General features: G+C 45.6%; 1 protein-coding gene across 10 annotated transcripts in view; it reads right to left on the bottom strand.

The window, feature by feature from the left end:
- Positions 1-22,224, bottom strand: part of LOC134354386 (transcriptional enhancer factor TEF-1-like) — a 102,775-nt gene that overhangs the window by 64,538 nt on the left and 16,013 nt on the right. For 5 of the 10 annotated variants that reach the window (XM_063063370.1, XM_063063371.1, XM_063063364.1 and 2 more), the window contains exon 2: positions 4,621-4,870. In XM_063063370.1, the coding sequence (XP_062919440.1) occupies positions 4,621-4,795 (175 nt within the window). In that variant the 5' untranslated portion in view covers positions 4,796-4,870. Of the gene's footprint in view, positions 1-4,620; positions 4,874-22,224 lie in introns of all 10 variants that reach the window. The other 5 variants (XM_063063367.1, XM_063063363.1, XM_063063373.1 and 2 more) reach the window with 1 other exon arrangement.

Here is a 22,224-nt window from a genome sequence, read left to right as displayed (position 1 = left end):
TAGTTGTATATCTTTTTCTATCATGAAGTAACGTCTATTTCTTAAATTTACAAAAAAAGAAACTTTTGTTCAGTTCTGGCTGTGCCAACAAAACTTACTGTTGTCTTTATATCTGATGCACTGGGAGATCTGTCCCCAGTGTGACGAGTGGTGTCACAGCAACAGCCTGGCACTCAACGTCAGTAAGACCAAAGAAATGATTGTGGACTTCAGAAAGGGCTAAGAGGAGGCAACACAGACCAGTCCTCATAGAGGGGTCAGCAGTGGAGAGAGTTAGCAGTTTCAAGTTCCTGGCCATCAATATCTCTGAGGACGTAACCTGGTGCCAATATATCAATGCAGCTTTAAAGAAGGCAAGATAGTGGCTGTATTTTATTGTGAGCTTCAGATTTGCTATGTCACCTAAAACACACTTCTACAGAAATCTGTCTTTGTCTCTTTAGGTCTAGTTTTTCATCATTTCTGCCATATTTTTTCCTGTAAATGCCTTCAAGAAAGTACATTCCAGGGTAGTCTATGGTGACATATATGTACTTAGATAATAAATTTACTTTGAAATTTGATCTTTGTACCACTGTTGTACACAGTTACAGACCTGTGCCCACCAATACTGAAACAAGGTGGTACATGGTGACAGATAAGTGCCTAGAGGTACCGTATATATTGATAGACCTATATACACCAGCACCAAGCCTACTTTATACTAACAGTTCTGCGTCCCTCAGATTTAGATTTGTACTTAGTCTAGAAATCTAACAAAGCCCAACACTTCTCTCCATGTCTCATCCCTGGAGCCTTGATGCCGGCCCCAGTGAGGTTCCAAGTGCCAGACCATTTACTGCGTCGGACTGAGATTAGATGCCCAGTATTTGGAAGACCAAGGCCTGGCAGCTGGAGACTCCTGAATTCTATTTCCCCATTGATGGCCCCATTGCAGAATGGTTTCCCCATTCCATCCTGGGTGAGACTAAACATACAAATGGGGCCACCAAAGCAAACGACGACCTACACAAAAAAATCTGAAATAACACTCGAAAATCCTCAGTGGGTCACCAGGGTTCCTACCACAACCTTCTATAGATGCACAGTGGAGAGTATCCTGACTGGTTTCATCACGAATCGGTGCTCAGGAATGGAAAATCATACAGAAAGTGGTGGATACGGATACAGCAAGACGAAGGAATTGGTTGTTGACTTCAGAAGGAGTAGCGGACCGCATGACTCAATTTACATCGGTGGTGCGCAAGTGGATCAGGTCAAAAGCTTCAAGTTCCTCGGGGTCAATATCACAAATGACCTGACTTGGTCCAACCAAGCAGAGTCCACTGCCAAGAAAGCCCACCAGCACCTTTACTTCCTGAGAAAACTAAAGAAATTTGGCCTGTTCCCTAAAACCCTCACTAATTTTTATAGATGCACCATAGAAAACATTCTTCTAGGGTGCATCAAAACCTGGTATGGAAGTTGTCCTGTCCAAGACCGGAAAAAACTGCAGAAGATCGTGAACACAGCGCAGCACATCACACAAACCAATCTTCTGTCCGTGGACTCACTTTACACCGCACGCTGTCAGAGCAGTGCTGCCAGGATAATCAAGGACACAAACCATCCAGCCAACACACTTTTCATCCCTCTTCCCTCCGGGAGAAGGCTCAGGAGCTTGAAGACTCGTACGGCCAGCTTTGGGAACAGCTTCTTTCCAACTGTGATAAGACTGCTGAACGGATCCTGGGCCGTACCCTCCAAATATCTGGACCTGCCTCTCAGTATTTTTTGCACTACCTTACTTTCCATTTTTCTATTTTCTACTTATGATTTATAATTTAAATTTTTAATATTTACTATCGATTTGTAATCCAGGGAGCGGGAAGCGCAGAATCAAATATCGCTGTGATGATTGTACATTCTAGTATCAATTGTTTGGCGACAATATAGTATAAAGTATAAGTATACAGCCCAGTCCATTACAGACAAAACCCTCTCCTCAGCACTGAATACAACTACAAGGAGCACTGCCACAAGAGAGCAGAATCTATCTTCAAGGACTCCCACCATCCTCGCCATACCCTCACACCTTAGCAAAGGTTCCGGATTTCCTTCTCTCCAAATTCCCTATACTTTAAGACCCGTTTCATCTCTGAACTTAAGCTAGAGTTTGGAAAAGATAGGGATTGACACTATAGGAAGGATGTCAAGGTTTTGGAGAGGGTGCAGAAGAGGTTTACCAGGATGCTGTCTTAATTAGAGGCTGGACAAAATTGGGTTGTTTTCTCTGGAGCAGAGGAGGCAGAGGGGAGATCTAATAGAGGTTTATAAGATTATGAGAGGCATCGACAGAGTAGACAGGGAGTATCTGTTTCCCAGGGTAGAGATGTCTAATACCAGAGGGCATACATTGAAGATGAGAGGGGTAGGTTCAAAGGGGATGTGAGGGGTAAGTTTTTTACTCAAAGAGTAGTGGATGCCTGGAATGTGCTGCCTGGTATGGTGGTAGACACAAATAAGTTAGCATTTTCTAAGAGACGTTTAGGTAGGCACATGAATATGAGGAAGATGGAGGGATATGGACATTGTGTAGGTAAGAGTGATTTTTTTGGGATTTTTGTAAATTTGCTTTTTAGCTGGTTCGGCACAACATTGTGAGCCGAATGGCCTGTCCTGTACTGTACTATTCTATGTTCTATGACATGTTTTAAGCTGGAAGGAATGCCGGGCCTGTACCCTGGAACAGGCCAGTGCTTTCGGGAGAGGAAAGGAAAATGTTTTGATGGGAGAATTATGCTGCAGGGTGGTACAGCTGATGGAGCTTCTGCCTCAAGGTTCCTATGTCGTGGGTTCAATCCTGACCTTGGAGGTCGTTTGCGTGGAGTTTGCATGATTGTGCGGGTTCTCCCTGTGTGCTTCTGTTCCCTAAAGACGAACAGATCGATGAGCCAATTGGCTGCTGATAATTATCCCCAGTTTTCAGGTAAGTGATGGAGTCTGAAAGGAGGTGATTGGGAACACTGGGGGAGAACGGGAACAGTGCAAATGGTATTTGACGGTCAGCACAGACTCATTGAGTTATAGACCAGTACAGCACTAAAGTAGGCCCTTTGGCCCATCTACTCTGTGCCAATCTGCCTACTCCCATCGACCTGCACCAGGACCATAGCCCTGCATACCCCTGCCATTCATGTACTATCCAAACTCCTCTTAAATGTAAAAATCAAACCTACATCCACTCTTTCCACTGGCTGCTCATTCCACACTTGCGCCAGCCTCTGTGTAAAAAAATTCCCCCTCAGAGTCCCTTTAAACTTTTCACCTTTCACCCTTAACCCTTGACTTCTAATTCTAGTCTCACCTAGCCTCGGTGGAACAAGCCTGCTTGCATTTACTCCATCTAGATCCCTCATAATTTTGTGTACCTCTATCCAACCTCCCCTCATTCTCCTGCACACCGGGGAATTAAGTCCTAATTTATTCAACTTTTCCCTATAGCTCAGGTCTTCACCTCCTGGCAACATCCTAGTAAGTTTTCCCTGTATTGTCCCTATCTTGTTGATATCTTTCCTGTAGGAAGGTATCGATAACCAGGACTGCGCACAGTACTCCAAATTAGGCCTTGCTAATGTCTTGTACAAATAACATCCCATCTCCTGTACTCGGTACTTTGATTTATGAAGGCTAATGTTCCAAAAGCTTTCTTTATGACCCGTGACATCTCTTTCAAGGAATTTTGGATCTGATTTCCACGTTATATTGTTAACTCCTCCAAGAGGTCCACAACCTTGTCGTTGGGTTTGGAGGTTTGTGTGCCTCAATGACCCGGAGGGCTGTTGTCTGGAGCCAGGGCCTTGCGCTTTGGCTCTGGGTAGGGTCACCCACGCCAAACAGGTCAAAGGGTAGAGGCCCAACTGAGAGTGGTCCACCGGTCCTCCAGGTTTGGGGGTTCGGCTCAGGGTAACAACCCTGACTGGTCAAGCAAAACTGTTTCAGAAACAGCAATGAAGAATCTGCGTGCAAATGAGAACCCCGAGCCACACCTGGGGCACAATAGAGGGAATGGCCAACGACAGAGAGAGATGGAGGACCTTCGCTGCTGCCCTAAACTCCAGCAGTGTTACGGGCCGTAAGTAAGCATTCCTAAATGGGCTGAAAGGCCTGTTTCCTTGCCTTATGACTTAATGGCTAATATGGACACTTAAATTCAGGGCACCCTGAGTGTCAAGCAATGTTTGATAAGATACCAACAGAGGACATTCAGTGAGCTAACAGACCGACTCATTCTTATTTACTGACTTATTATAATAAAGAATGAGGCCATTTGGCCCATCAGGTGCCTGCCAGCTCCCAGCAGGAAATCCCCATCAATCCCCTCTTCTTATTCCTCTGAACCACTGCTACTCATTCTCCCTCACACGTACACAACAACTCCCCTGTGGTGCTGTTTACCACTTGGCACACGAAGGGAAATCACAGGGAGAACGTGAAAACTCCACCCAGTCAGTGCCGGAGGTCAGGATCGAACCGGCGTCCCTGCCGCTATCAGGCCTCATGGTGCTTCCCTCCAGCTCGAGGGAAACAAAATATTGCCATCTCTGTTCAGTGGTCATTCACCCCACCACGGTCACTCACCGTACATCTTCCCTTCGTCCGACAGGATAATCTTCCGCCTGCCGCACGGCGGGTAGATGGCCAGCGCCTCCTGGAAGCTCTGCTCGATATCGGCACTCCACACTCCCTCCGCATCGTTGTCCAGGCTCTTGTCAATCGAGTTGCTCATTGCCTCCGAGTCACGGTCAGGGCTCATGCCCTCGCCCCAGCCGTTCGCCTCTATTTTGCCTCCTTGTGGGTGACCAAGCCTTAGCTTGGAGGCAGCACCGACCTGCTGAGAGAAAACAGAGGAGGCATTGGAGGAACTTGCCCAGGAGTTACAGCTGCATCATGCAGACGGGCTGGGGATGGAGCACTCATTTCAGATCTCCACCCTGTTTCTGTTTGCACATAGCTTGCATTTCTTCCACTTCCCTCTTCCTTATTTCCTCCCCACTTACGAATTCTGCAACTAACTGTCAAAAGGGTAAAGCACTGGGAGAGGAATGAACTGGAGAAGGGAAGAGATGCTCATCGATGGGGAAGGACTTGAAGACAGTTGAAAAAGTGAATATGATTGGAAGAGAAGCCAGCAGCCAATGTAATAATTTTATGATTTTAACCACTGTTTCTAGCTCTCTCATTTTCACCATCGCACACTGAAGCTTTTCGTTCTTGCTGGTCATATTGTTCTGGTGCAGTAGACTGCTCACCCACTGTGGAATTTCACACTTTGACAAAGAATTTCAATGGTGCAGACTGAAACAGGGAGAAAAAAATCAGTACCAGTCAACAATGTGGGACACACATGTACACATACAGATACTCACACACTCAGGTACACGTGAATACACACAGACACACACACACACACACACACACCCATATATCGATACATACGCATGCAGGTATACATGCGTATATATACACAGACACAGACACAGACACACACAGATACATACACACTCAGGTATATGCACACACATGGGGAGACACTGAAGCTAGTGAATAGAAAAGTCTTTATTCAGCAAAATGAGCAGCAGTCATCATACTCGAGACACTCTTGGAAGAAGGGGCCTGTCTGACTCAATATCACATGACATTTTTATACGCTAAAGATCAAAGGTAACCGCAGGACAATTCTCTATTTACAATGTATCTACAATGCTTCCTTTGAATTACATATAAACTTTTCAAACACTTCCATCTCCACACCCACACTCCAGACACGCGAAATGGATGTTAATTCCCACCGATTCTGGGCCGCGTTCATGCAAATGCAGTCATCTGCTGTCAAATGGAGTGTTTCTTTGTTTGCAATCAACCCAATTTGCAGCTCCAGGAAGACCGTTGTTCACAGCTGCATTTTAAATTCAATCTACAATCCATGTTCAGTTCTGAAGACAGGCTGCTGTTGAAATTTGTATTTGTTATATACCCTAACTCCAGAATATTCCCTGACAGCACACACACACACTGATACATGCATGCATACACACAGAGATACATGCACACTCAGAGACATGCATGGACACACATACACACACACTCATACACAGATACATGCACACTCAGAAAAGTACATACAAATAGATTCTCTCTCTCTCTCTCTCTCTCTCTCACTCTCATTCTCACTCATAGCTCTGCAGGACTATTCTGCCCATTCTGTCACTGAACCATTCGCTCTCCCTAGTTCCTAGCCCACAGTTTATCTCACTCTCCATAAATTAATCTGCTTCTGAGCCTGACTATGAGAAAGTCTTTTCTCTTCCCGTTACTTTAGCCGATCAAGTCCTCCATCCCCCGGCCAGTGGGAACATTTCTCCTTCTTCACTTTCTCAGCATCCTTGGTCATTTTGAATTCCCCTGTTAAATCACCTCTCAGATCTCTCCCCATTCATGGTTAATATTATCCCCCTCAGTCTAAGCAGAACTGATCCCCCACCTCTAGAATCATTCCATAAAATCTCCCCCACAACCTCCCTCGAGCAGTAGGGTGACCAGAAATGAATATAACACTCCAGCTGATGTATGGAGATGAGATAGGACCTTTATGATTTTGTGCTCTTTGTTGTATGTGAAACTCTTCAGTTTTGCTGATAAAGGGATGCAGAAATATCATAGAACATCTTTTATTGAACTAAGTAATTATCATCTAAAGGGCTGCAACAATATATCAAAATCTTACCATGTGATACATGGTTCTTAAAGGTACAGTGACATTTCCTTTCTCATTCACCAGCACTTGGTCTGTAGCTGTGGGCACCACCACTGAACAGCTCCACCCCAACAAACCAAGGTTGGGATTGTGCCCAGAGCAAAATAACTTAAATGTTTTTAAACACTGTCTCCACGTCCACAGTTTTATCATTTCCTGTCATTCACCTTATGTACAAACACCGTTGCACCTGGTCTCCCTTTAATCTATGTATGTAAGATATCTTGTGTATTTATGTAAAACAAAACCTCCCTACCTCCCGTCTTCTATTCCCCACGCTAGCCTCTTCTCATCAGCCTATCACCTCCCCCCTGAGTCCCCTCCTCTTTCCCTTTCTCCTATGGTCCACTCTCCTCTCTTATCAAACTCCTTCTTCTCCAGCCCTTTATCTTTCCCACCCACCCGGCTTCACCCACCACCTTCAAGCTCGCCTCCTTCCCCTCCCCACACATTTTTATCTTGGCGTCTCCCCACTTCCTTTCCTGAAGAAGGCCTCGGCCCGAAACATCGACTGTTTCTTCATTTCCATCGATGCTGTCTGAATTTCTGAGTTCCTCCAGTATAGTCTGTGTTTTGCTTTATACTTATTGTTTATTTTTTAATGATTACTGTTGCGTTCTTTATCTTATTGTGTTTTATTTGTGTGGCATGGGGTCTGGAGTAACAATTATTTCGTTCTCCTTCACACTTGTGGCTGAAAATGACATTAAACAAGCCTGAATCCTGAATCAGTGATCGTTCTGTAAGCTCCCTTATTAAATACTTCAATCTCAGGTCTTTGAACCATAGTACAGATGAAGCAATCCTGCAATATCAGGTCTAAAAATTCACATCTCTTCATCGCTGGGTTTAGCTTCACTAACTGCTGCTTCTGGTTTCTGGGTGCGTAACAGTTTCGGAAATCTCTGACAACGCTGGACCAGAATCAGATTGGCAGCATGTTGTGATGGCAGTACAGTGTATTATGCTAAAAAATTACTGTAAGTTATAATAACAATAAATAATAAATGGTGCAATAGTGTTTCTTCAAAGATTCACTATCTGTAGTCCGATATCCGCGTAGCTGCGAGTTCACTGTAACCCGGAGGCAGGGGGCTGGAGACGGGGCGTTGTGGGGCTGGAGGACTGGCTCTGTGTGTGCGTGGGGAGGTAAGGAGTCTGCAGTGCTGTTGTTGTTTGTGTTGCTGTTGTATTGTTGTTGTTTGTGTTGTTCTGTGAACATGGTGGCTCTGCTATGTTGGCATCAGAATCTGTGTCGACATTTGCTGCCCCCGCCCCCAGTGCATCATTAGATTGTGTTGGTTGTTGTGTAGGTACTTAATATTTCAATAATATTTGAGTAACCTTATAAATATATTGTTTAATTAAGTATTCTTGTTCGTTTAAATAATTAATTACGGGTTATATGTAAAAATCTGCTATATATAGTATAGTATATATATAGTATAGTGATAAGTAAATTAATCTGAACCAGATTCAAAGTTAAAGTTCAGTTTATAGATGCGCAAGTACCTATATGCATAAAACCATAAGATATAGGAGCAGAATTAGGCCATTTGGCCCATCGAGTCTGCTCCACCATTTCATCATGGCTGATCCAATTTTCCTCTCAGCCCCAGTCTCCTGCCTTCTCCCCATAATCCCTGTGTGCCCTGACCAATCAAGAATCTATCAACCTCTGCCTTAAATAAACATGAAGACTTGGCCTCCACAGCTGCTTGTGGCAAAGAATTCCACAGATTCTCCACTCTCTGGCTAAAGAAATTTCTTCTCATCTCCATTCTAAAAGGATGCCCCTCTATTCTGAGGCTGTGTCCTCTGGTCTTAGACTCTCCCACCATCGGAAACGTCCTCTCCACATCCATTCTTATCAAGCCTTTCAACATTTGATAGGTTTCAATGAGGTCATCCCTCAGTCTTCTGAATTCCAGTGAGTACAGGCCCAGAGCCATCAAACACTCTTCATATGATAAGCCATTCAATACTGGAATCATGTTTTGTGAACTTTTGAATCCTCTCCAGTTTCAACACATCTTTTCTAGCATAAGAGGCTCCAAACTGCTCACAGTACAAGTTGAGTCCTCACCAGTGTGTTATAAAATTTCAACATCACATCCATAGGGGCAGTGGAAAACTTACTTGCAGCAGCATCATATATGCGCCACTCGCAAGAAAAATGTAAATTATTATTCAAGTAAATTTATTATCAAACAATGCATAAGTTATACAACCTTGAGATTTGTTTGCTTACAGGCAGTCACAAAGCAAGAAACCCAGTTAAAAAAAGACCAACCCCCAATGCGCACAAAAAGAAAAAAAAAACAAATCATGTAAACACCAGAAACTAGCAACAACAACAGCATTCCGAACCAGATGGAGTCCTACTTGGAGCAGCCAGGAGTGGGTCCAAAGCCTCAGTATTAGGCACGTTTTTTACAGGAAAGAACACAATTAATAGTTGATTGGAGGAAAGTATAGGGGGGGATGTCAAAGGTAGTTTTTCTTTTTACACAGAGAGTGGTGGGTGTGTGTAATGCGTTTCCAGGGATGGTAGTAAAGACTGATCCATTAGGGACATTTAAAAGACTCTTAGATAGGCACATGGATGAAAGAAAACTGGAGGGCTATGTAGGAGGGAAAGATTAGAAGCCCATTTGGGGTAAAATGATCAAGGAGGTCACAGTGTGTTAAATGCGGTGATTAGGGTTTTGCCAGTTGGTTCAGGAACAGAAAGTTGCTGTTCTTGAACTTGACGGTGTAGGACCTCAGATTTCTGTAGCTCCTGGCCGATGGTGGTTGCTAATAGATGCCGTGGCCCAGACGGTGGAAAGCTTTGACGTTGCATTGGGCCGCACTGTAACAAGGCAGGAGACGACAGACAGAGAGGTCAGAGTGGGAGTGGGGTGGAGAATTAAGGTGGCACGTCATGGTCACTCCTGAGGACTGGACACAGGCACTCTGTAAATTCCCTTCATCCCACCCATCGTTGTCCCACTACCGAGACCAACTTGTTTCCCCCTTTCCCAGTTCTGATCTAGAGTCCCAGACCTGAAATGTTGACTATCTCTCTTCACAAAAATGCTGCCTGACTTGCCAAGTTTATCCAGCATTTCAGATTCCAAATGTCTGCAGCTTTTTGATTTTCTTTGGCCGTTAAATGCATCTTGGATTATCACTGCTATCGGCTTTCCCACCAGCAAAATTAAACTGCCTGCCCTGTAGCTGGCTGCATTTACCTTCACATTGTTAAACCACTCTGAGCAGTTTAGGTCCCCTTATCTGAGAAAGGAAGTGCCGACATTGCAGAGGCTCCAGAGGAAGTCTACAGGAATTAAAGAGGAGAGGAGAAGATGGCGACGCAACGCAGCTCGCAGCGGCCACTCCGGTGGTGATGTCTGTTATCTGTCAAGTAGGGTGCCGTGCACAATCCTGATTTGATGGAGACGTACGTGACAGCACGGAGGAACATCTGGTGAAACTTCTGAAATGCCTGCTTCGCTGCTGCTGCTACTGTGTGATCCAGAATCTCCGGAGGGGAAGGCCTCGAGTCCTCGGTTTTGCTTGTTGCTCGGTGGCCGGGGCGGGGTCGAAGCGCTCGGCAGAGGATGGTGCTCAGAGAGGCTGTGTCGGAGGGGCTGGTCGGAGGCTCGAAGTTTTCGGACGGACTCAGAGTCCATTGTGGTCGGGAGCTTCCAATGATGCTGCATCGGCAAGTTTGCGGCGCTTGGAGGTTCATGGCAGGGAGAGTTTCTCCCTTCTGCCGTCTGCGTGAGATGATGAGTCTATCGGGACTTTGAGACTTTTTTTTACCGTGCCCATGGTTTGCTCTTTATCAAATTATGGTATTGCTTTGCACTGTTCTAACTATATGTTATAATTACTGTATGTGGTTTTGTCAGATTTAGTCTCGGTTTGTCTTGTGTTTCTGTGATATCATTCTGGAGGAATGTTGTATCATTTTTTAATGCATGCATTTCTAAATGACAATAAATGAGGACTGAGTGTCCTCATAATCTAATCTAATCTAATATTCTAATCGAATTATCCCAGAAATGAAAGTGGAGCAATTGATGGCTCTGGGCCTGTTCTGGAGTTTAGAAGAATGAGTTTGGTGGGGGGAGTGGATCTCATTGAACCCTGTTGAATAAGGTTTGGATAGAGTGGATGTGGAGAGGAGGTTTCCAACAGTGGGGGAGTCAAGGACCAGGGGGCACAACCTCAGAACACGAGGACGTCTCCTTTGAACAGAGATGAGGAGGAGTTTCTTTAACCAGAGGATGCTGAGTCTGTAGAATTCATTGCCACAGATGGGTGTGGAGGCCAAGTTATTTGGAATACTTAAAGAAGAGGTTGGCAAGTTCTCAATTTGGAAGGACATCAAAAATTATGGAGCAAAGGCAGGAGAGCGGTGTTGAGACCAAAAATAAATCAGCCATGATGGAATGGCAACAAACTCCATCGGCCACAAATGGTCAAGTTCGGCTCATGTGTTTTATCGTCTAAGAGTGAAATTTCAGCTGGGCTCTTCTTTGCTGAATAGTTTTAGATGGAGTGGACAGGCAGTGCCTTTTCCCAGGGTGGTAGTGGCATAATTTTAAGGTGATTGGAGGGAAGTACAGGTGGGGAATGTGAGAGGTAGGTTTTTTTTTTACAGAGTGTTAAGTGAATGGGATGTGTTGCCTCTCTAAGCTTGGTATAGTGTCAAATGGCCACACGAGTTAGAAGCTGTTCAGCAACAGTCTCCTGCCCCAATTAAGCGGCATCATGTCCCAAATAAACGAAGGGAATCCTGTCATTTTCTTTGAGTTGCCCCAGATAAGTGGCCGCCACGGTTATCCGACAGCCCAATGAACTGGAATTCACTGTCACTTTATTCTCTCCGCATTCCCAGCAACTCTCCCCAGACAGATTTTTAAGTCTGTAGAGGTGGTTTCGGGGACAGAGAGGGTAGCTAGGGGGTCAGGTCGCCATCCGTGGGTGTCGGGCTGTCCCAGGTCGGGGGCGGGGGGGTGGTGGGGTGTTCCAGGATGAGATGGCCGTGTGAGCAGGAGGTTCGAGAGCCAGTCAGTCAGTTCAGGGTCCCGTCGTCGGCTAGTCTGAGGGTTGATACCAAAGACAGAAACCCAATCGGAAGTCCAGAAGTCGAAGCCTGATGGGTGAAGCCTGGAGACTGGAGACGGAGATGGAGATGGAGATGAGAGGGCAGAGACCGGAGACGAGAGGCAGGAGACAGAGACGGGAGGCCAGAGACCAGAGATGGGAACGAGAGGCAGGAAATGGAGACAAAAGGCCAGAGATGGAATGAGAGGCTGGAGACGGAGACGGAAGGCCATAGACGGAGACTGGAGACTGGAGGACTGTCTATAATGTCCATGTGTGAGGGTGGGTGGGAGGGAGCAAAGGAGCTTGTTTTCCTGTAATTCCATTGCTTGTTGTGCTGTGTTTCATTGTGTTCTGTGTTGTTCTGCTGAGCATTGTGGCCGAGCTACGTTTGCACTGGTAAGTGTGGCGTCACTTGTGAGCCGTTTCCAGCACATCCCTGGGTCATGCTGGTTGTTTTACTGTATGTTTCAATGCACGTGTGATAAATAAATCAGAATCGGAATCTGATTCAACCAAGAATGATTTACAACAAAGCAGGGCTATCGGGTGGCTCTGTATTGTGTCAGTATCAGGGTAAAGTTCTCCTTTGACCTGGCATCTGTGTTTGCAGCTGCCAACACTTAAACCTAGCAGCTGCGGCCGTGACAGCCAGACCTTAAAGGGACATGCGTCTGCGGGGGCGACCTGCTAGTTAGCGACAGTGGGAGAATGTGCAGGGGGGGTGGTGAGAGAGAGCTCCCAGGGGGTTAAGAGGGAGCTCAGGCAGCTGCTGAGAAATGCTGTCCAGAGGAGATGAATTCTGGGTGCCGACATCGCTTGGGGACAACTAATGCCGAGAGGAAAACAAGAATCCTGCCAAGATACAAGGAGCCGATTTCTCTGGGGCAGCACAGCGGTGAGCTGGCAGAGCTGCTTCCTCAGAGTCCCGGAGAGACCCGGGTTCGATCCTGACCTCCTGTGCTGTTCCTGTGGAGTTTGCACTCCCTCCCTGGGTGCACTGCTTTCCTCTCACATCCCAAATTGTGTACATTACCCCGTGTGTGTGTGTGTGTGTGTGTGTGTGTGTGTGTGTGTGTGTGTCTGTGTGTGTGTGTGTGTGTGTGTTTGTGTGTGTGTGTGTGTGTGTGTGTGTGCGTGTTTGTGTGTGTGTGTCTGTGTGTGTGTGTGTGTGTGTGTGTGTGTTTGTGTGTGTGTGTTTGTGTGTGTGTGTGTGTGTGTGTTTGTGCGTGTTTGCCCACTGGTGGTGTAGTGGGACTTCCAGGCCAAGGATCCTGGGTTCAAATCCGGCCGGCCCCTTGCACGCTTTCCATCCATGCTGGGCTGGGCGTCGAGCTAGCCGCTCGGTCTTGTTTAAAAAAAAACAGTCAAAATGCTATGGAAACGGCAAAATATGCTACCCGATGCACCACAGGGTGCGGAAAGGAACAACAACCCTTGTGTGTGTGGGTGAGTGGTAGAGTATTGGGTGGGTGGGGGAAGCGATGGGAATGCGGGGAGAATAGAATGAAATGGAATCCAGGGTGGTAATCTCAGGATTGCTACCTGTGCTAAGTGCCAGTGAGGGTAGGAATAGGATGCTCTGGAGGAGGAACAAGTGGCTGAGGAACTGGTGTAGGGGGCAGGGTTTCAGATTTCAGGATCATTGGGACCTCTTCTGGGGCAGGTGGGACCTGTACAAGAGAGACGGGTTACACTTGAACTACAAGGGGACCAATATCCTTTCAGGGAGGTTTGTTAGTGCTATTGGGGAGGCTTTAAACTAGATTTGCAGGGGGATGGGAACCAGAGTGTCAGAGCTGACAGTGTGGCTGGGGTGAAAATAAATGATGTTAAAAGTTCAAGCAAAGCTGCAAATAGAAAGGTTGTGAGTGGTGGTAAAAATCTTCTGAGGTGTATATATTTCAATGCTAGGAGTATTGTAGGGAAGGTGGATGAGTTGAGGGCGTGGATTGACACGTGGAATTATGATGTTAAAGCAATTAGTGAAATTCAGCTACAGCAGGGGCAGGACTGGCAGCTTAATATTCCAGGGTTCCGATGTTTCAGATGTGATCGAGGCAGAGGAATGAAAGGTGGGGTGGGGGGGGGTGGTGGTAGCATTGCTCGTTAGGGAAAATATTACAGCAGTGCTCAGGCAGGACAAATTAGAGGGCTTGTCTACTGAGTCCTTATGGGTGGAGCTGAGAAACAGGAAAGGTATGGCCACATTAGTGGGATTGTATTACAGACCACCCAATAGTCAACGAGACTTGGAAGAGCAAATCTGCAGAGAGATAGCAGACAACTGCAGGAAACATAAAGTTGTGGTGGTAGGGGATTTTAATTTTCCATACATTGATTGGGACTCCCATACTGTTAAGGGTCTAGATGGTTTAGAGTTTGTAAAATGTGTTCAGGGAAGTTTTCTAAATCAGTATATAGAGGGACCAACTAGAGGGGGTGCAATATTGGATCTCCTGTTACGAAACGAATTAGGGCAAGTGACGGAAGTCTGTGTAGGGGAGCACTTTGGTTCCAGTGATCATAACGTCATTAGTTTCAATTTGATCATGGACAAGGATAGATCTGGTCCTAGGGTTGAGGTTCTGAACTGGAAGAAGGCCAAATTTGAAGAAATGAGAAAGGATCTAAAAAGCGTGGATTGGGACAGGTTGTTCTCTGGCAAAGATGTGATTGGTAGTTGGGAAGCCTTCAAAGGGGAAATTTTGAGAGTGCAGAGTTTGAATGTTCCTGTCAGGATTAAAGGCAAATTGAATAGGAATAAGGAACCTTGGCTCTCAAGGGATATTGCAACTCTGATAAAGAAGAAGAGGGAGTTGTATGAAATGTATAGGAAACAGGGGGTAAATCAGGTGCTTGAGGAGTATAAGAAGTGCAAGAATATACTTAAGAAAGAAATCAGGAGGGCAAAAAGAAGACATGAGGTTGCCTTGGCAGTCAAAGTGAGGGATAATCCAAAGAGCTTTTACAAGTATATTAAGAGCAAAAGGATTGTAAGGGATAAAATTGGTCCTCTTGAAGATCAGAGTGGTCGGCTTTGTGCGGAACCAAAGGAAATGGGGGAGATCTTAAATAGGTTTTTTGCGTCTGTATTTACTAAGGAAGCTGGCATGAAATCTATGGAATTGAGGAAAGCAAGTAGTGAGACCATGGCAACTGTACAGATTGAAAAGGAGGAGGTGCTTGCTGTCTTGAGGAAAATTAAAGTGGATAAATCCCCGAGACCTGACAGGGTGTTCCCTCAGACCTTGAAGGAGACTAGCGTTGAAATTGCGGGGGCCCTGGCAGAAATATTTAAAATGTCGCTGTCTACGGGTAAAGTGCCGGAGGATTGGAGAGTGGCTCATGTTGTTCCGTTGTTTAAAAAAGGATCGAAAAGTAATCCGGGAAATTATAGGCCAGTGAGTTTAACGTCAGTAGTAGGTAAGTTATTGGAGGGAGTACTAAGAGACAGAATCTACAAGCATTTGGATAGACAGGGGCTTATTAGGGAGAGTCAACATGGCTTTGTGCGTGGTAGGTCATGTTTGACCAATCTGTTGGAGTTTTTCGAGGAGGTTACCAGGAAAGTGGATGAAGGGAAGGCAGTGGATATTGTCTACATGGACTTCAGTAAGGCCTTTGACAAGGTCCCGCATGGGAGGTTAGTTAGGAAAATTCAGTTGCTAGGTATACATGGAGAGGTGGTAAATTGGATTGGACATTGGCTCGATGGAAGAAGCCAGAGAGTGGTGGTAGAAAATTGCTTCTCTGAGTGGAGGCCTGTGACTAGTGGTGTGCCACAGGGATCAGTGCTGGGTCCATTGTTATTTGTCATCTATATCAACGATCTGGATGATAATGTGGTAAATTGGATCAGCAAGTTTGCTGATGATACAAAGATTGGAGGTGTAGTAGACAGTGAGGAAGGCTTTCAGAGCCTACAGAGGGACTTGGACCAGCTGGAAAAATGGGCTGAAAAATGGCAGATAGAGTTTAATACTGACAAGTGTGAGGTATTGTACGTTGGAAGGAACCAACGTAGAACATACAGGGTTAATGGTAAGGCACTGAGGAGTGCAGTGGAACAGAGGGATCTGGGAATACAGATACAAGATTCCCTGAAAGTGTCGTCACAGGTAGATAGGGTCGTAAAGAGAGCTTTTGGTACATTGGCCTTTATTAATCGTAGTATTGAGTATAAGAGCTGGAATGTTATGATGAGGTTGTATAAGGCACTGGTGAGGCCGAATCTGGAGTATTGTGTTCAGTTTTGGTCACCAAATTACAGGAAGGATATAAATAAGGTTGAAAGAGTGCAGAGAAGGTTTACAAGGATGTTGCCGGGACTTGAGAAACTCAGTTACAGAGAAAGGTTGAATAGGTTAGGACTTTATTCCCTGGAGCGTAGAAGAATGAGGGGAGATTTGATAGAGGTATATAAAATTATGATGGGTATAGATAGAGTGAATGCAAGCAGGCTTTTTCCACTGAGGCAAGGGGAGAAAAAAAACAGAGGACATGGGTTAAGGGTGAGGGGGGAAAAGTTTAAAGGGAACATTAGGGGGGGCTTCTTCACACAGAGAGTGGTGGGAGTATGGAATGAGCTGCCAGACGAGGTGGTAAATGCGGGTTCTTTTTTAACATTTAAGAATAAATTGGACAGATACATGGATGGGAGGTGTATGGAGGGATATGGTCCGTGTGCAGGTCAGTGGGACTAGGCAGAAAATGGTTCGGCACAGCCAAGAACGGCCAAAAGGCCTGTTTCTGTGCTGTAGTTTCTATGGTTCTATGGTTCTATGGAATTATTGTGGGTTTAGGGTGGTTGATGGTCAGTGCAGACTCAACGGGCCGAATGGCCTGTTTCTGTGCTGTGTGACTCTATGATTCAATGACTTTTTACGAAGGGGTGAAGGAAACCATCGAGAAGAGATTGACAGGGAGACCTTTGTGAAGAGTAAACTCTATGAGTACAGTCTGTACTATGCACCTGCAGAATACTGTGCACCTGTGTGGGGCAGATCAGCCCATGTGAAGAAAACTGACCCGTTGCTTAACGAAGCCTGCCAAATAATCACGGGCACACTACGCCCCACACCCACTAACATCATTTACAGACTTGCAGGCATTGCTCCCCCAGAGATCCGAAGACACACTTCAACAAAAATTGAAGAAGGTAAACAGAACTCGGATCCACGGCACCCACTACATCATCATGTGCCAGTTTCCAACCGCCTAAAACCGAGGAAAAGCTTTGCTACAGTAGAGGAACTACCACACGGAACATCTCTCCAAACATACAGGATTGACATCTGGCAACAAACAGAAGCCAGAACCCCACTAAACCATATAGTGCAAGACCCCACAGAAATGTTGCCAGACGGGGCACTGCTTGACAGACGGAAGTGGTGCACTCTCAACAGAGCGAGAGTGGGAGTTTGTAGGACGGGAGACAATATGGTGAAGTGGTGTTTAAAGACCAGCGAATCCTGTGAGTGTGGCGAAAGGGTGCAGAACATTGAACACGTTCTGCACAACTGACCACTCTCACCTGATTTAGCTGACACTGACCTGCTCAACATCAACCAAACAACACTAGAGTGGCTGGCTGTCTGGTGTGACAAGCGACGATGACCTGGTGAATTTTAGTATGTGGGAAAAAGCTCTACACCCCACTGTACAGGCTCTCGGGATGGACGGAAAAGAAGGTGGAGCCTTCATTCTTTTAGGGACTTTACCTGGCCTTCTGATGAGCGGCAGATGAAGATGCTTTAGGGATAAGTGGCAGCACCATTGAATGACTCCTCAGTCTGAAAGCTGAGATCTTCGTTCCCACAGACTCACAGACTCCAGTAAACCATACATTGCCTCACAGAGAGGGTGCTAGCCCTGTAAACGGCTCTGTCAGAGAGATGGTTAGAAACACGTGGTGGTTCTACAAGTTGGAACGGCTGTTTCTCAGTGGAGTGAGGTTGAAAATCACATGGGACGGTAATTTTGGATGTGAGACCATTTAGGGGAGTTTCAGGAGACCCTAATGATGGGTCTTGACCCAAAATGTCAACTCTTTGTTTCTTTCCATGGATGCTGCTTGACTTGCTGAGTCCTTCCACCACTTTGTGACCATTTCTCTGGATTTCCAGCATTTATAGAATCTTTTGTGTTTATGTCTTGCCAAAATATTGGTTGTTAGGATAGGCAGGGGAGTAAAGGATTACAGGGAGAAGACAGGAGATGGGATTGAAAAAAATCAACCATGATTGAATAGTAGAGGAGAGTCAATGGGTCAAATGGCTGAATTCTGCTCCTATATCATACGGTCTTATGGTCTTATGGTACTAAGCCCCCTCCTTTACTCTCTGTACATTCAGGACTGTGTAGCCACCCACAGCTCTGATCTGCTAATTAAATTTGCTGACGACTCTACACTGATTGGTCTAAACTCAAGTAATAATGAGGCAGCCTTCAGAGAAGAAGCCACCACCCTGACTCAGTGGTGGCAAGAAGACAACCTCTTCCTCAACATCGCAAAGACAAAGGAGCTGGTTGTGGACTGCAGGGGGAATGGAGACAGGCTGACCCCTATTGACATCAAAGGATCTGGGGTTGAGAGGGTGAACAGCTTTAAGTTCTTTGGCATAAACATAACTGAGGATCTAATGCGGTCTGTACAGACCAGCTGTGTGGTGAAAAAGGCACAACAGCATCTCTTTCACCTCAGACGGTTGAAGAAGTTTGGTATGGGCCTCCAAATCCTAAGGACTTTCTACAGGGGCATAATTGAGAGCATCTTGACTGGCTGCATCACTGCCTGGTATAGGAACTGTACTTCCCTCAATCGCAGGACTCTGCAGAGAGTGGTGAAGACAGCCCAGCGCATCTGTAGATGTGAACTTCCCACTATTCAGAACACTTACAAAGACAGGTGCGCAAAAAGGGCTGAAAGGATCATTGGGGGCTCGAGTCATCCCAACCACAAACTGCTCCACCTGCTACCATCTGGGAAATGGTACCATAGCATAAAAACCAGGACCAATAGGCTCTGGAACAGCTTTTTCCACCAGGCCATCAGACTGGTTAATTCACACTGATACAATTGTATTTCTGTGCTACATTGACTGTCCCGTTGTACGTACTATTTATTATAAATTACCATAAATTGCACATTGCACATTTAGATGGAGACTTAATTAAAGATTTTTACTCCTCATGCACATGAAGGATGTAAGTACAGTAATAAAGTGAATTCAATTCAACTCTAATATGAGGAGTTGAATTCTCTGGTCGTCATAGTGTCACCGAAGCTGTGACACTGCTCTGTTCGGGTTAAATCAAGATCTAACCATTTGGAGCAGCAAATAAGATGCTGGAGGAACCTAGTCGGTCAGGCAGCATCTGTGGAGGCAAATGCGCAGTCGATGTTTTGGATTGAGAGTCTTCATCTAAACACGTGGCGCCAGCATTCTGGAGTATGCTAAAGAGTTTCTCGGCTTTAGACCTTTGTGCTGAAAGGCATCTGAGAGAAGCCAAAAAAAAAAGGAGATGAAGGAACAGTTAACTGGTGAAAACAGACAGGAAGGAAGAAAGTCATTTTGGCACTTGAACCAATATTCAATCTCAGCATCCCTGTCCCATTCCAGAGTATTCACAAATCTACCAGTCTCAATCTGGAAGATAATCAGTAATGCAAAATGAGAGCCAAAATGGTGAGGTTCATGGGTTCAATGTCCATTCAGAAATCGGATGGCGGAGGGGAAGAAGCTGTTCATAAAACACTGAGTGTGTGCCTTCAGTCTCCTGATACCAGCAATGAAAAGAGGGCATGGCCTGGGTGGTGGGGATCCTTAATAATGGATGCCACCTTACTGAGGCACTGGCTTTTGAAGATGTCCTCTGTGGTGGGGAGGCTGGTATCCACGATGGAGATGGCTAAGTTTACAACCCTCTGCAGATTCTTTTCCAAGTATGTGCGGTGACCCTTGCATGCAACCAGTCAGAACGCTCTCCACAGTACACCTGCATAAATTTGCCAGAACCTTTGGTGAGATACCAAATCCACAGGCTTCAGGGTACAGAATACTGAGGATTTATATTCCTCTATGTGAAACTAATCCTTCCTCATCTCAGTTCATTGACCGTGTCTCCAAGTTTGTGTTGTCCCACTCAGCCACCCAAGTTGTCCATGGCTTATGTTCCTTATCATCTTTAGATGATTCAGTAGTTCGTTGCTCTAAACTCTAGGGTATATTGGCCTCCTTTGCTCAAATTCTCCTCAGAGGACCACCTCAGTAGCAGTTATCCAAGGAATCAGATAACAGTTTGATCTCCTGAGGAGAAGTACACTCAGAGGCCATTTTATTAGGTACTCCTGTACAACAGTTCATTAATGCAAATATCCAATCAGCCAATCACGTGGCAGCAGCTCAATGCATAAAAGCATGCAGACATGGTCAAGAGGTTCAGTTATTGCTCAGACCCAACGTCAGAATGTGGAAGAAATGTGATCTAAGAGACTTTGACAGTGGAATGACTGTTGCTGCCAGACGGGGTGGTTTGAGTATCTCAGAAGCTGCTGATCTCCTGGGATTTTCACACACAACACTCTCTAGAGTTTACAGAGAATGGTGTGAGAAACAAAAAAAAAATCCAGTGAGTGGCAGTTCTGTGGGCGAAAAAGCCGTGTTAATGAGAGAGGTCAGAGGAGAATGGCCAGACTGGTCCAAGGGAAGGAGACAGTAACTCAAATAATCATGTATTACAACAGTGGTTTGCTGAAGAGCATCTCTGAATACACAACACATCGCAACTTGAAGTGGATGGGCTACAGCAGCAGAAGACCATGAACATACACCCAGTGGTTACTTTATTAGGTACAGCAGGTATCTAATAAAGTGGCCATTGAGTGTATACTTCCACTCTTCAAGGGGTAGTATATCTTTCTTTAGGTAAGTAGATCAAAATGTTGCACGATATTCCAATTGTGGACACATCTAAGCCCTATTAAAAATTGTGCCAAGACTGCTTTGCTTTTGTACTTGTTTTGTAGTAATAATGATGTTTTCTAGGCTTTCCAAAAACGAACATTTTCATAGCCATCAAGGTCAAGCGCGTTTGCAATGTTCTTTCCTTCCTGATACAGTACCACAACAGTTGGCTTCCCAGTGGAAGAGAGAAGCACTTGGTGCTAGAGACCAGCACAGGACATGCTGACAAAAGAGAAAGCGAGGGCTGTTTACTGCCTCCAACATTCCCACCTCCACTTGGAGATGGGAATGGGGGACAACGTACGCAACCCATCACTGGCACATAACTTGTGCAGGATTGAGCGTTTAACGATACTATGCAAAAGAGTAAATCTATTTACCTAATAAGGCACAGCACGGAATAAGCCCTTTGAGCCGAACCACGCAGCAAACTTCGATTTAATCCTACAATTTACAATGGCCAATTAACGCACCAACCGGTACGTCTTTGGGCTGTGGGAGGAAACCAGAGCACCCGAAGAAAACCTACGCGATCACAGGGAGAACATACAGACTCTTTAAAGAGAGCGGCGGGAACTGAACCTGGGTTGCCTGTACTGTAAAGCATCGTGCTAACCACTACACCACTGTAGCCTGATGGGCAAGGAGTGTGCTTGGGCGGAGAGAGGTCAAGTCCTAAACCTCAGTCGAATGTTTCGAAGGTTTTCACTTTCATGCAACTGAGAGTTTTTCCGTAATACTTTGACGGGTTATTGTTAGTCCATGGGATAAGTTATAAAATCACTGATCATTGGTTAAAATGTAGAAGGGTTACATTCAATGTAAACACAAGTTCCCCTTACCCTCAACTACCACCCCATGAGTCTACGCATCCAACACAACATCGTCAACAACATCAGCCATCTTCAATAGGATCCTACCACAAACACACCTTTACCTAACCACCCCCCAACTCTTCATTTTTCAAGGGATTCCCTTGTCCATTTGTCCCTCCCCACTAATCTTCATCCTGGCACATATCCCTGCAAATGACACTTGCCTATTCACCTGCCGCCTTAACCAGGATACAGTTCCTCTTTTCCTCACTTACCACTCCATGAGCCTCCACATCATTCTGCACAACTTCCACCATCTCCAAAGGGATCCTACCACCAAACATATCTTTACCTACACCCCAACTCTCCGCTTTCCTAGGGATTCCCTTGCCCATTTGTCCCTCCCCATTAGTCTCCCTCCTGGCATATATCCCTGCAAGCAACAGATATGCTACACTTGCCCATTCACCTCCATCCAGGGCCCCAAATGGTCCTTCCAGGTGAGATGAGGCAACACTTCATTTTCAAATCTGTTAGGGTCGTC

The sequence above is a fragment of the Mobula hypostoma genome, chromosome 11 (assembly GCF_963921235.1).
Source record: "Mobula hypostoma chromosome 11, sMobHyp1.1, whole genome shotgun sequence".
In the NCBI taxonomy this organism is placed as follows: Eukaryota; Metazoa; Chordata; class Chondrichthyes; order Myliobatiformes; family Myliobatidae; genus Mobula; species Mobula hypostoma.
The sequence above is the reverse complement of the archived record's forward strand: the minus strand, read 5'-3'. Positions and strand labels throughout refer to the sequence as shown.